This window comes from Pan paniscus, chromosome 5 (assembly GCF_029289425.2).
Source record: "Pan paniscus chromosome 5, NHGRI_mPanPan1-v2.0_pri, whole genome shotgun sequence".
Taxonomy (NCBI): Eukaryota; Metazoa; Chordata; class Mammalia; order Primates; family Hominidae; genus Pan; species Pan paniscus.
In genome coordinates this window covers 174,521,814-174,535,669 of record NC_073254.2, presented here as the reverse complement: position 1 = coordinate 174,535,669, position 13,856 = coordinate 174,521,814, and the positions used below count along the sequence as shown (strand labels likewise).

Below are 13,856 nucleotides of genomic sequence, written 5' to 3'. Positions count from 1 at the left end.
AAAGAGCTGGAAAGAAATCTAGAAGATCTGGGTTCTAGTATCTGTTCTACATATTAATTCAATTTTAAAAAGGCTTATTGAACTCCTTGTATGTGCGAGAAATTGTAGTAAACATTAAGACACAAATGAAGAGTTCTGATCTGGAAGATGGCATAGCTGCAGTTTGGTAATGTGCATGAACATATGGTGTAATAGCTACAGATTTTAGCTAGCAGAGAAGAAAATTTAGCAAATTTACAAATTATCCTTTTATATATACTTAATTTTTAAAGCCATTTACTTAAGATTCTGCCTTTATTAGCTTTGTGTGCCATTAATAGCTTTGTATGTCCTCAAGTTTGCATTTCAGCTAGGAAGGCAGGCCTCCCTAAAACTTTCACGTGCTAACAGCTGTAATTAAGGTAGAAGGCTTTATTTAAATAGTAATTAGCCTCCAGGAGTTGAAGTGTAAACAGAATGCTAATTCATTTAGATAGTTAATTGGTCTTCCGGGTTAGAGATCTTAGCGTGGCCTTCCTCTTTAGCTATGCTGTATTTATGTACCAAGTATAGATAGTGTGTTGGCTCCGTGGGATGTTTTGCAAACTCTTGCTTGACTCGCAGAATTTTAGTGTTTTAGCTCTTCTGGTAAAGACTACTGCCAATGAATCTGAAGACGTGAAAACATCAAGTAAAATTCCATGGCAAAATCATTAATATTTGACCTTTCTTTATAATTGTGGGGACCGTATGGCCCAGTTTATTCATGTTATTCCAGTGTAATTCTTGATAGTCGCTTCTTTCATGCTCAAGAATATTTTGATTTGGAGGTAAGTTATGTGGTCACCCTAATCATAATCAGAAATCACACAACACGCAGTGATTGCTGAAACAAAAGGTGTGCATCAGGTTGGTTACCCTTTCCAGTGAACCAGTGTCAAGGTCCTTCTCCCTGCTGACTGCTGTAAAGATGGTTAATGCTGAATGTCATTAAGTTTAAAGGTCTTTTTTTTTTTTTTTAAGGACAACTACTATATCAGGAATTTTGTCATTGCCTTTGCCAACTTGTGTGGTCTGACAGTCACTTTCGCTAGATGAAAAAAAAGAATCACTATATTTGATAGTTGTGTGTCTCTGTGTTGCCCAGTCCTCTAGGGGAGTTGAATGGGAGGTGGGTCTGATGTTTTGCTTTTTAAAAATGTTTCTTTTGCTTGGATGCTCCAGCTCATCAGATGCTAGGCTGGCTGCTAGCCATTTTTCCACATGTGCGTCCAAACAGACCTGTGTAAGTAGCACATATCACACGAATTCAACAAATACTGAATGAATACAGTGGCACACAGGAAGCATTCCCGGATATTTACTGAATGAATAAATACCAACCTTGCCTTTGGTCCCGTGCTGGGTGCTACAAGTTAGGTGGTAGGGAGAAAGGGAGGAGAGAAAACTCTATATGAGATCAAGTAGGTTCTGCCCTCAAGGGGTTAATAGTCTCCAAGAGGAAGATGTAAATAAATAATCGTAATTGAAAGTAAGAATCATTCAGTGCCAAAAAGAGTGGGAGGAAGAGATTGCTGGGCGGGGCGGGGCGGGGCGGGGGCGGGGGTGGGGGGTTGGGGTGGGGTGTTGGGGGGTGAGGGGAGGGGTGGTGGCAAGGGTGGCAGGGGTTGGGGGGGGCGGTTAGGATGCAGGGAGAACTTGAAGGAGAGGCAGGTATTCAAATTAGATTTTCCCCCAGTTTAGCATTAACTCTGGCCCCAGTTGCAGTCCATGAATGTGGAAGGGCACTCCCCTGCCAGGCGCTGAAATTGTGCACGAGCTATTTTTTTTTTCTTGGCTAACAACTTTCCTCTCACGGTTAATGACTAATCCCAAGGAGCATGAGCTCACTCTGTAAATACGAAATTATAATATAGCAAAATATAACGCTAAAAGCCATCAATCTAATTTTAGTCGCAAAGTTGAAATTTCATAGCAATAGCATTAAAAGAGTTACATTGTTACGATTTCAGTCAACATATAAATGAAATAAAATTGTTCTGGCCTGGCGCGGTGGCTCAGGCCTGTAATCCTAGCACTTCGGGAGGCCGAGGCTGGCGGATCACCTGAGTTCAGGATTTCGAGACCAGTCTGGCCAACATGGTGAAACCCTGTCTCTACTAAAAATACAAAAATTAGCCGGGCGTGGTGGCAGACGCCTGTAATCCCAGCTACTCCGGAGGCTGAGGCGGGAGAATCGCTGGAACCTGGGAGGCAGAGGCTGCAGTGAGCTGAGATCGCGCCACTGCACTCCAGCCTGGGCGACAGAGCGAGGCTCCATCTAAAAAAAAAAAATTGTTCTACTTTAAGAAACCTAAAATGACGGCTTAATGGCAGAGTAGTATTACGATATAAAGCATTTAAAATGAACAGAACATGCAGATCTTACTTTTTTTTTTTTCTTTTCTTTTTTTTTTTTTTAGTGTATTGTTGCTCACAGCGAGACAGAGTGTTCTGCTACCCACAGGGCCAGGGCCTCACACAAACCAGCGGGCTCTCCAGGGTGCGCGCGCGATCTACAACCCGCCCCTTGAAAAGGAAAGCGGGGCCCGGGACGCTGCGGGTGTGAGCCGGACCGGCTTAGAGAGGGAAAGTAACCCGAGTCCGCCGCTTCGGGCGGACCCGCCCCCTCCCACGAGTTTCCCTGGACCCTCGGCCCCGCCCTCTCGTTTATTCGGTTTGCAGCAACCGGAGCTGAAACTTTGCAACCCGAGCGCGCACGCTCTGCGCTCGGCCCTGCCAGGGCGGCACGGGAGGGCGGCGCAGGAGGTGGGACCTGCGCCGGGAAGGCTCCAGGACGCCAGCGCACGCGGAGCGGGGACCCCGGAGAGCCAGCAGGCGAGAAGACGGGCTGAGGGAGAGCCGATCGCGCCTCGAGAGATCCGAGGAAGTGGTCGCGGGCCGGGAGGCTCCCGTGCCGAGCCGAGGCCAGGGGTCTGGGGTCGCAGCCCGGCGTGCCTGCAGCTGCCGTCGCTCGGGAGCAGCAGCTGTGCCCGGGATCCCGGCGGCGGCGGGGGAAGGAGGAGCTGCAGCTGGACTGTGGCAGCTGGAGGGAGAGGGCCGGGCTCCCCTGGCGGAGCCGCGCTGGGACGACCGGCTGACCGCGGCCATGCAGTCTTGACGGAGTCGCTCGGGCGCAGGGGAGCAGCCGCGGGCGCGCCCTCCCGGGAAGGGGCACCGGAGCGCAGGCAGCAGCACTTTATCTGCGACTCTCCAGCCCAGCGAGAGGCGAAGCGGTTTACCATGGAACCCGTGACCAAGTGGAGCCCCAAACAAGTGGTGGACTGGACTAGAGGTGCGCGGGCCTTGGGGGGGTCCGGAGTCCTCCAGCCTCGGGGATGGGGCGGACGAGGAGCTGGGGAAGAGGGTACTTGGCCCTTCCTCCTGGCGAGAAGCGGTGAGGGCACAGCCCGGTGACAATGCAAACTTCTGCCGAGTGGCCTGTGCGCTCCTATCTCTCGTACCTGCTCCGAGCTCTTCCTTTCCGGGGTGCGGATTGTGGCAAGCCGAGGGGAGCTCTATCTTTAAACCAGGGATTAGGGGTGGCCTTTCTGTGGCGGTTGAGGGCTGGGGATGCCGATCTCGGGACCCGGCACTCGGTCCGGGGGGCGCTCTCCCTGCCTGGCCCCGGTGCGGTGCCCGGCGACCCGGGGGCCCGAGTGCAGAGGCACAAGGCGCCTTTGTGTGGGTGACTCCCGCGGGACCTCGTCCATGCCGCCTGCCCAGAGCCGTTCGCAGGCGTGACAGGGCTGTCGGACAGGTAGACGGAGACTCCGGCGGGTCGCCGAGCCTGTCTGTTTTTGTTGGAGAAGGCGAGAGGGCCGCGCAAAAGCCAACACCATAGCATTTGCGCCGGGGAGAAACCTCGAGCCAGGACTCCCCGGGAGGCAGTGACTTTTGCTCCGGGAGGCGCCAGTATCCCCGGTGGCGCTGCATTTTCAGGCCACATGTAAGCACTGGGAAGGAGAAATATAATTGTTTGGAACCACTGTCTTGATTCATACAATATTTGGGATGAGGAAGGCAGTGGGGCTGGGGCGGTGGGAGGGGGGGGTGGTGGGGGGAATGAGCAGAGGTAGAAGCTTGTCCTCCTAGCTGGCTCGCTTACTTTTCAATGTCTCCTACGATTTCGAGGGAAAGGTACTAGAGTTTACTCAACCCTTTTCTGTACTTTCAAGAGAACAAAGTCCACCAAGAACAATCTGTATTTTCATGGTTTCCCCCCACCCCCAACGACATCTCTGTTTCAAGTTACTATTTGTTTTTCTATCTGCTCTTCCAGGTGAGGAATGGTGTTCTTTCTCAGTAATAACTAGAATTGTATAGCGCTTTACAGTTTGCTAAGAGCTCTCTCTGTTATTGTCCTTGGTCATCACAGTAAGCCTGTGAGGTAGGTAATACTGGTAAGACCAGGTCGTCTTTCAAACCGTCCCACCCATGGCTGCTGCATAATGAAAACTGATCACCGCTACATCTCATTTCTCACGCCTGTGACTTACACATAGACCACGTGGAATAGGATGTCCGAGGTGTGTGGGGTGTGTCAGTGGGTATGTCTGACCATTTCCTGCTCCTCTGGGAGAACTCCTTGAGAACGGGTTTGTCAAGTGAGCAGAATTTCCTGGACTCCTATATAAAATGAAGCTAAAAACAACACATGCTTCTGCCTTGGTGACTAGGTTTCCCTTGGTAAAGAGTAAGTGGCATTGCCAGTACTTGGTAGGAAGCATGAGCTTAAAAGCCATCCATGCCCACGCTAGCTTGAAATGAGGTGTGTTCCTCCATTCAAGATGCTACCAAATTCCCTAGGCTGGCAACTTCCTGAAACTGAGTTGATATGTATTTTATCTGTATGTCCCTCATAGAGCCAACTTGAGACACTGCAAATTTCAGCTACTGTTGACTTCTAGAGCCGCTCTGTCCAACTTAGTAACCAGTACCACTTGTGGCTCTGCAGCCCTTGAAATGTGGCTGGTTAGAATTGCAATGTGCTGTAAGTCTAAAATACACATGGCATTTGAAGACTTGGTATGAAAAAAAAGAACATGAAATATCTTAATACTTTTTATTACATGTGGAAATGATAGTATTTTGATATGTTAGGTTAAATAAAATATATTACTAAAATAAACTTCACCTGTTTATTTTTACCTTCTTACATATGTCTCCTAGAAAATCTAAAATAACACAGGGCTCACATTTGTGGCTTCCATTATATTTCTATTGGACAGTTCTGCTGTAGCAGAAAGAAAGGGTTACATCTTATCACCTTGGCTTTTCTGAGCCTCTGCCAGCTTAGTTGATAATGTACAATCAGAAAAATGGTAACAGGCACACAGGAAGATTATGGAGTGAGATCTTCACACCCTCAAGATTTGTGTCTGTTTTTGTTGTTGTTGTTGTTGTTGTTTTTGTCCCTCTTGGGATTGGAAAAGGAGAAGTGTAAAATCACATCCTGTTATGTTTGTTGAGTATTTAAAAGGGAAAGTAGATTAAAACGTTTTTGTTATCCAGTTGCCTTGACGTTATCAGTTAGTTGAGTTACTTTCATCTAGGAAAAGTTTTCTCCTGACCTGAAAGAACATCTATGGCTGGCTCAATACCTATGATACTTACTAGGTTACATACCTGTGGTTGGCACTTGACTACGTTATACAAAATGCCTGTGCCCTTTTGGACCCTGAAATACAGCTTAGTAGAAAGACCTGGATACTTTCTGTGTTCGAATCTAAAAAAGATGGCTAAGATGATAAGAGGCTGCAATCTTCCAAGTTGCGTGACCCATTACTTGAATATTTCTCATAATAATGATGCTCAAGTATTGACTTTTTAATGAACTATCGACTTACAAAAGCTTGTCTGCTTATAGGACTATTTTTAGTGCTCTTTGCTAATCTCTTTACCCAACCTTTATTTTATAAATACATGCTACTGATAAGCAGCTCTTCATGTAGACTTTGCTACTCTTGGTATTGCATGAATCTGGGTAGGGCGATTATGAGAACCATAGAAGGCCTTAGATTTAAAACTGTCTAGACCTGGCCACAGTCGACAGCTGGATCTCACCTCCTTGTTATTTGACAGATGTGTGCCTTAGGAAAGAAGTTCTTGTCTACAGAATGAATTAACCTGTCTGGCTTTTATTATTAATGTTTAGCTACACTGTCACCAATTTTACTGTAATGTTAGTGGATCCTCAGTAATTATTAAGCAGTGTGTCAGGCACATGTCTAAGCATTGTACAAATATCAGCTCATTTAATAGGCACCACCACCTTTGAGGTAGGAACAGTTATTTCCATTTTGCAGTTGAGGAAACCGAGTCACACACAGATTGACCGATGTCACCCAGCAGAGCAGGTGGTTTGGCTTCACTCCACTCCATTTTCTCAGGAGTTTCTTCCCAAGGCCACATCTAGACCACACCGAGAATCTTTACATTTATGAATAGAACTTCAGGATTCGGTCTGAATAGCATATGGTAGCGGAGGAGTCTCATCCAGTATATGTCTGTGTTATCCTCTATCTTTAGTTCATGTCAGAAAGTTATTTGTAAGTCAAATTAATTCCTAGTTCATGGCGCCTTGCCAGTCAGTTCAGTAAAGGCCTTTGCAAAGCAAATGATCTTTTACAACATGTAGGGTTAGCCGCACATAACAGAAAACCCAGTGGGTTAACCAAATCGGGGTTCCATGGCGCTGCCATCTTGTTCAGCCATTCGTAGCACATGGCGTAGGGTATGGCCTGGCACATGGTGTTCATTTTCATACTTAATGCTTCAGTGCAAGGTGGCGGCTCCTGCATGATTGTCTTCCTATTCCAGGCAGAAGAGAGTCTCATGGAAGACAGAAGACAGGTAGCAGCCAAGTCTTCCCCTTTAAAGAGTTCTTTGAAAAACTGTCAAGTGACCTGGTTTACATCTCAGGTGCCAGAAATGTCACATGGCCACCTCATGCAGCAGGGAAGGCTGGTTGCTGTAATTTCTTTCTTTTTCCTTCTTTTGTTTCTTTTCTTCTTTCTCTTTCCTCCCTCCCTCCCTCCCTCCCTCCTTCCTCCCCTTTCCTCTCTTTTCCTTTCTTTTCCTTTTCATTTCTTCTTCCTTTTTTGCTTTTTCCCTTCCTTTCTTTTTTTTTAAGTTTGGTACATTGTGGCCCTGAAAAAAACTTGGAGTTTGGTCAGAAAGGAAAAAGGGGAGAATAGATATTGGTAGGCAGGCAACAGGGATTTACATGCACTGATTTTCATAGCTCAGTTCTCAGAGTACACATGTGCCACATTCCCTACTTATATCCAGCCCTGTTTTAGAAATAGCATTATATCTTCATTCCTGTTCAACCTTCTTAGGTCAAAATCTGAACTTATATGAGGTCCTTTTCTCTAAGCTTGATTTAAATATGAGAAATTTCATTGTCAAATGCAGCTACCACAAGTCGTTTTTCTGCTTTAAGGCCACTGGGGAGTGCCTTTGACGAGGAAGAAGTGGGACTGGTTGTCCCAGGAGAACTGTCCCAGCAGAACTGTTGATCAGCCTTGAGTGGGTAGGCTCTCAACAATTGTGTAGTTGGCCAGGCGCGGTGGCTCACGCCTGTTATCCCAGCACTTTGGGAGGCCGAGGTGGGCGGATCACGAGGTCAGGAGATCAAGACCATCCTGACTAACATGGTGAAACCCCATCTCTACTAAAAAATACAAAAAAAATTAGCCGGGTGTGGTGGTGGGCGCCTGTAGTCCCAGCTACTCGGGAAGCTGAGGCAGGAGAATGGCATGAACCCGGGAGGCGGAGGTTGCAGTGAGCCGAGATCGTGCCACTGCACTCCAGCCTAGGCGACAGAGCGAGACTCTGTCTCAAAAAAAAAAAAATAATAATAATAATAAAATTGTGTAGTTGAGTCAGCACATCTCTAAAACCCACCTTTGGTCCCAGGACAGAAGTCTCTCTGGCCAGCTTCTGGTGCTGCTAGTGTTGGTAGCAGTCCCCATCACCAACCAAGAGAAAAGGGGGCTTTCTTGCTCAAGGTCTAAGCCACGGGCCCTGCTCTTTCCCTGTCGTGTCTATTTGTTTATGACGCATAGCAGTCTTAAGGTGCTTGACTATTTGGTCATGGAAAGTCTGGAATTTCCAAGTTAACTATAGAGATCTGATACATCACAGGTCAACTGCAATGTACTACCTTGCACTGTTAGGCCCTTCCTGCTACCATCCAGACAGAGGCAGTTCTTTCTGTTACCTTGATTCCAGTTTAGGTTATACCTTTTCTTTTAGTCTCTGTGGTCCCTGGGAAAGGGAGGCCTTTTTCTTTTAGCAGCCGTAGGTCTACCATTTGGCCATAGTTCAGAAAAGCTCTTCATTCCACCCTCTCCTTGGTTCCATTCTCTCTCCTGCACTCCAGTGATAAAATTCTCTTGATAACAGAAAAACGTTGATTGATGCACTTATTATCTTGGCAGACGCTGTTCTAAGTGTTTATTTAGGCTCTCTCATTATAAAAATTCTTTACTTATTATTTTTTAATACAGAGATGGGGTCTCACTCTGTTGCCTAGGCTGATCTTGTCCTGAGCTCAAGTGATCCTCCCACCTCGGCCTCCCAGAGTGCTGGGATTACAAATGTGAGACATTGCACCTGTCCAGCCTCTTTGATTTCATCCTTAGAAAACCCAGTGAGGTGTATGAATAATTTCCAGCCCATATTAAAGAAACTGAAGCAGAGAGAGAGAATTTACTCAGGGTCCCCTAATTATTAGTTGTGGTCTCCTTGGGGCTCTCCTGTACTCCATCACTTTGTCACTTTGATTACTTGTACCAGGGGGTGGAGCTGAGTGGTTCAGAGCATGGGTTCTGGAGCCGGACTCAGTTTGTATCCCAGTTCTGCTTTTGACTGTGTGATCTTATGTAAGCTCTCCATACACTTCTACTCCTTGTTTTTATTGCTTTCTCTCTTCCTTTTTCCTATAGCTCCAGGACACAAACTGTTCTCTCTGAGCAGTGAAGTCTTTCATAAGGTGTATTCTTATCATCCAGGGGCACCTGTCAGTGTCAAAGAGATTTCTCTGCCGTTTACCAGCTGGTCAGAGGATCCGGGGCAGAACTTGCAGCTGATCAGGAAGGTTCTTGATTAGCGGAGTGATAAATGCCTCTTGCAAATTTCGTGAGCTTTCCTTGGGTAAATTAGTTTGAGCCATATTTCCTCACTTTTAAAAAATAGTACCTGGGCTTGCAGTGAGCATGGCATAGGATGGTTTTTGCTGTCAACTGTTGGCCCCTGTCTGGTACCTGGTCTGTGACCAGCAACTTCAGCATCACCTGGGAGCTTGTTAGAGATGCAGAAGCTTGGGCCTGCCAAATCAGAATCTGCATTTTAATAAGATCCCCTGGCGATTCGTGCACCCATCACAATTAGAGAAGCACCGTTCTAGCACGTAGCTGCAAATGTGTTTTCAAACTTTGCTAGAGTCCTGCTATTGTAGTATTGGCTATCTGGTCTGGTATGTACTCTAGCTGTTTTATTTACATTCTGGAATGATGACACTTAATTTGAGAAGGCTTGTCTTTGCCACTAATTAAAGTAAAAAACCAGTCTTACGGTGTGTGCTTATATTTATAAGCACCACCTAGCAACAGCATCAGGCAATTCTTAGCAAAATAAATGAGACATTTCCCTTGAGATTTCTTCCTTATTCCTTGAAGAGTTCTTATAACAGCCTTTTTTTTTTTTTTTTTTAAATAAGAGGCAGGGTCTTGCTCTGTTGCCCAGGCTAGAAAGCAGTGGTACGATCATAGCTCATTTTAGCCTCAAACTCCAGGGCTTGAGGCTTGAGTGATCATCCTGTGTCATCCTCCCAAGTAGCTGGGACCACAGGCACATGCCACTACACCTGGCTAATTAAAAAAAAATCTTTGTAGAGATGGGTCTTGTGGTATTGCCCAGGCTGGTCTGGAACTCCTGGTCTGCAGTGATCCTCCCGGCTCGGTCTCCCAAAGTGTTGGAATTACAGATGGGAGCCACCATGCTCAGACTAACCCCTGCCCCCCTTTAAAAAAAAATCTTTAACACAAGTAGTAAGAAGGGAGTTGTGGGGTGGTCAGTGGTCACTGTGGTTGAAGTTTGTTCTCAGGATCCTCAGTAGGACCTAGGAGGATGAGATGGGCTTTTGGCTAGTCACACTATCCTACAGTTGGTGACCACACGGGGTTTACCACACTTAACTGACTTTTGGTGGAGATTTTATTGTTGATGGGAAATGACACCAAATGTCATTTCAGGAATAAATAACCATGGCAGTTCTAAAAACTTGGCACAAATATATGAGTTGCGCTGAGACTGGGGTAGCTCCATCCTTTATCCATGGAGATTGGCAAGTGACAACTCCTGCTCCGGCTCCTTTGTGCATTCCCCTTATTGTGAGGAAGCGAGAGGGGCCCTCCCGTCTGTGGCCCCATGCCTGTGTCACTGCCTCTCTTTTCACCCAGCGTGTTGTCTTCTAGCTCCCGGACCTGAGCGTTCTTGCCTTGCTTTCTCTTTCCTCTCATTTATGCTATTTCTGGCGTGTCATCACTGGCTTACCCATTATGTAAGCTTTAAGTGAAAAAATCAGATGTTATTTTCATGAGCTCTGAGGGCACTTCTGCATTTGTTCTCATTTGACTCTTCTGAAGCCTGGAGATGCACAGGAAGGCAGTTTCCACTGCAGATGAGCAGCGTGGAGGAGGCTTTTGGAAGTGAAATGAATTGTCCAAGGTCCAGAGGTGAGGAGCTGGGACCAGGCCTCACAGGCTTCTGTTCTGTGGTCCTGTCCCGTCCCTGGTTTCTCCTCTATCCAGGTGGTGCCTTCTAGTTCCTTCCTAACCAACAAGTGTGGGAGGCTGGGTGTGGTGGCTCACGCCTGTAATCCCAGCACTTTGGGAGGCCGAGGTGGGTGGATCACCTGAGGTCAGGAGTTTGAGACCAGCCTGGCCAACATGGTGAAACCCCGTCTCTACTAAAAAAAAAAAAAAATTAGCCGGGCATGGTGGTGGGCACCTGTAATCCCAGCTACTCAGGAGACTGAGGCAGGAGAATCTCTTGAACCCAGAAGGCAGAGGTTGCAGTGAGCTGAGATCGTGCCACTGCACTCCAACCTGGGCGACAAGAGCAAAACTCCATCTCAAAAAAAAAAAAAAAAAAAAAAAAAAAGAAGAAATATAGGGAAAGCCCTTTGCATAATGTATGGCATATGTGTGGAATTAAAAGAGGAAATACAGGGAAAGCCCCTTGCATAACGTATGGCGTATGTGTTTACCCACTTATTATTCATGATCAATAATAACTCAAGTTAACTGGTGGTGTAATTGGGATATTTTTATTTAAATGTTTAATATTGTTGTGGCTGATTGTCACCCTTCATGTGCTTATTAATAATTTATGACAATTCCATTCACCCTTTTGTTGTTATACAGGAGGTAAGTTAAATCAAGTCCGTCTTCGGTCTTCTCATTGTTTCCTTGGACGCTTTCCCCCTGTTCTTAGGGGAATCTTCTCGGTTTTAGGTATTGTTCTAAGTGCTGGGAATCCATAGTCGCGGCTTTAGTGTGGTAGATGTGTGGGTGACAAACGCCACCACCAACCACAAAACAGATGATAAGAAAATTTCTACTGATAAGCATAAATCAGAAAATAAAGCAGAGAGGTGAAGAAGAGGGACTGGGTGGGGGACTCCTTTGGATGACGTCATCAGAGAAGCCTTTCAGAGGTGACATTTAGGCATGAATGGTAGGAAGGAACCAGCCATCAGAAAATTAGGGAGAAGGGCATTGTAGGAGAGGGAATAACTCATGCAAAGGCCCTGAGGTGCGAACCGGCTTGGAGAGTTTGAGAAAAGGAAGTTGTGGTGGGGTCATGAGAGCGAGGGTGGGGGTGATGGGTGAAGAGCAGGTGAGAGAGACACACAGAGGCCAGATCATGTAGGGTCTTACAAGTCGTGGTCAGGGAGGTGCAATTTTTTATTTTTATTTTTTAATAGTTACGGTGGAAAGCAGAGAGTGACAGTATTTGATCTGTGTGTTGAAAGATCAGTCAGGGTTTTTGAGCAGAAATGAATTCAGGAAATCCAGCTGGAAGGCATTGCAGTATTCTGGAGGCGATGGTGTCTTGGATTCAGGTGTTGGCAGTTTCAGCCTTTGTGAAGCCAAGTTCTAGTTACAGTTGGGTCATTGACAGCTTCCAATCTCACTAATGTAAACATTATATTTGAAGTTGGGATGTCTGCTCATTCTTTCCCCTCCTGCCAGGGCTAAGGTAGGTGCTCTCCTCTGCCCCTGGCTCCTCCCTGGCCAAGTATGATGGTCATTTAGAATAGAGAGCGCCCTCTGTCTTTCTGCCTTGTTCACATCATTGTTATTTTCTGGCACTTTTTGCTGCGGCTAGTTTCTGAAGCTGTTTATTCATCTGTGAATAGAGTTTTTGTGAAATTGGACTTAGCCTACTTTGTTTTCTTTGACATCAAATGGCTGATTGAACATTTTTAAACCTGGGATCAGAAGGGCAAATATGGTTGTTTATTAAAGCAAAGCAGTTCCTTAGAATGCGAATCAATAAGATGTAGAAATTAGAAAGCTTTCTATGTGAAAACTTTTAAAGTATTTGAGTAAAGAAACTGGTGTATCTGACTTAAAATATTTTGCCCTACTGAAAGACTATCCTAATGTTTGCTTTAGAAACTATAGCTCCCATACTTTTGGTGGAATAGATGGCATTTTGAGAAATTTTCAACAAGAGCTGGGCAGTTTTAAACACATAATATATCACTTCTCCATAGAGGGGAGGGAGTGGGAGAGGGAACTTAAGGAGGGAGGCTGATAATAGAATAACCTGGAAGCCTTAACCCCTTGCTCACACCCAGCTGTGAGTCCCCCAAAAGGAGACAGTCTGTCAGCTCCATCAGAGGAAAACCCCTACGTGCTTTCTATCAGAAAAGGCGGCGATTATGATAATCTGAATCATGCTTTCCTGAGGATAACCTTTTAGTGAAAGGAAGCATTCTATTTCCTATTTTCAGAGATTTGCGGAGAGGGGAAATTCAGTGCTTTGGGATTGGGAGTGGATGTGTGTGTGTGTGTGTGTGTGTGTGTGTTTCTAATTTTACTTACATATGCATTAATTGAACAATTTTGCATGTTCTCACAGTAATTTTATATTACATTGTCTTCAGGAGAATCAAGTCAAAATACTAGTTGGAATATGATCTTTGAAATGGAGGAAAACTAGCTTAATATGTAGGGTGGATCAGACTTCATGTAACACCTGTTAAAGTTGTCAGCACCATCTTAACAGAGATTCCAACTGGAGTCTTAATCTAACCATGAGCAGATGACACAACTGTGGGTGGCATTTAGGAAACGACTCTGTACACTAAAGCCTTAAATTGTTACTAATAAGTATTTAAAAAAAACATAAATACTCTTTGCTATTAAGATGCCTGGAGACACATGGTTTGAAGTGGTTTGATTCTAAGCACCCCTAGGCCAATTTGAAGAATTTTACATAAAGCTGATTAAAGAAAAACCCTTCCTGGAGCTGGAGAAATTCTTCATTCTTACTTGGATCAAATCAGAGATGATGGACAGGCCGGGCATAGTGGCTCACGCCTATGATCCCAGCACTTCGGGAGGCTGAGGCAGGAGGATGGCTTGAGCCCAGGAGTTCGAGATCAACTTGGGCAACATAGTGAGACCCCGTGTCTACCAAAAGAACCCCCCACATAAAAAAAACCCGGTAGACATTGGCACCGTGGAATAGAGAAACTTAATGAGTGTTTAAACCAAGCTTTTCAAGAGACCGTTTCCCAGGCACATACATGCGGG

At 45.7% G+C, this 13,856-nt stretch overlaps 1 protein-coding gene across 4 annotated transcripts in view; it reads left to right on the top strand.

Moving 5' to 3' along the window:
* Nucleotides 1-731: 731 nt before the first annotated feature.
* The window catches only part of CNKSR3 (CNKSR family member 3), a 106,893-nt gene continuing 93,768 nt past the window's right edge, over nucleotides 732-13,856 (top strand). The window contains exon 1 of one of the 4 annotated variants that reach the window (XM_034963112.3): nucleotides 732-3,313. In XM_034963112.3, the coding sequence (XP_034819003.3) occupies nucleotides 2,395-3,313 (919 nt within the window). In that variant the 5' untranslated portion in view covers nucleotides 732-2,394. Of the gene's footprint in view, nucleotides 3,314-3,336; nucleotides 3,968-13,856 lie in introns of those variants that run through there. The other 3 variants (XM_034963107.3, XM_034963111.3, XM_034963110.3) reach the window with 3 other exon arrangements.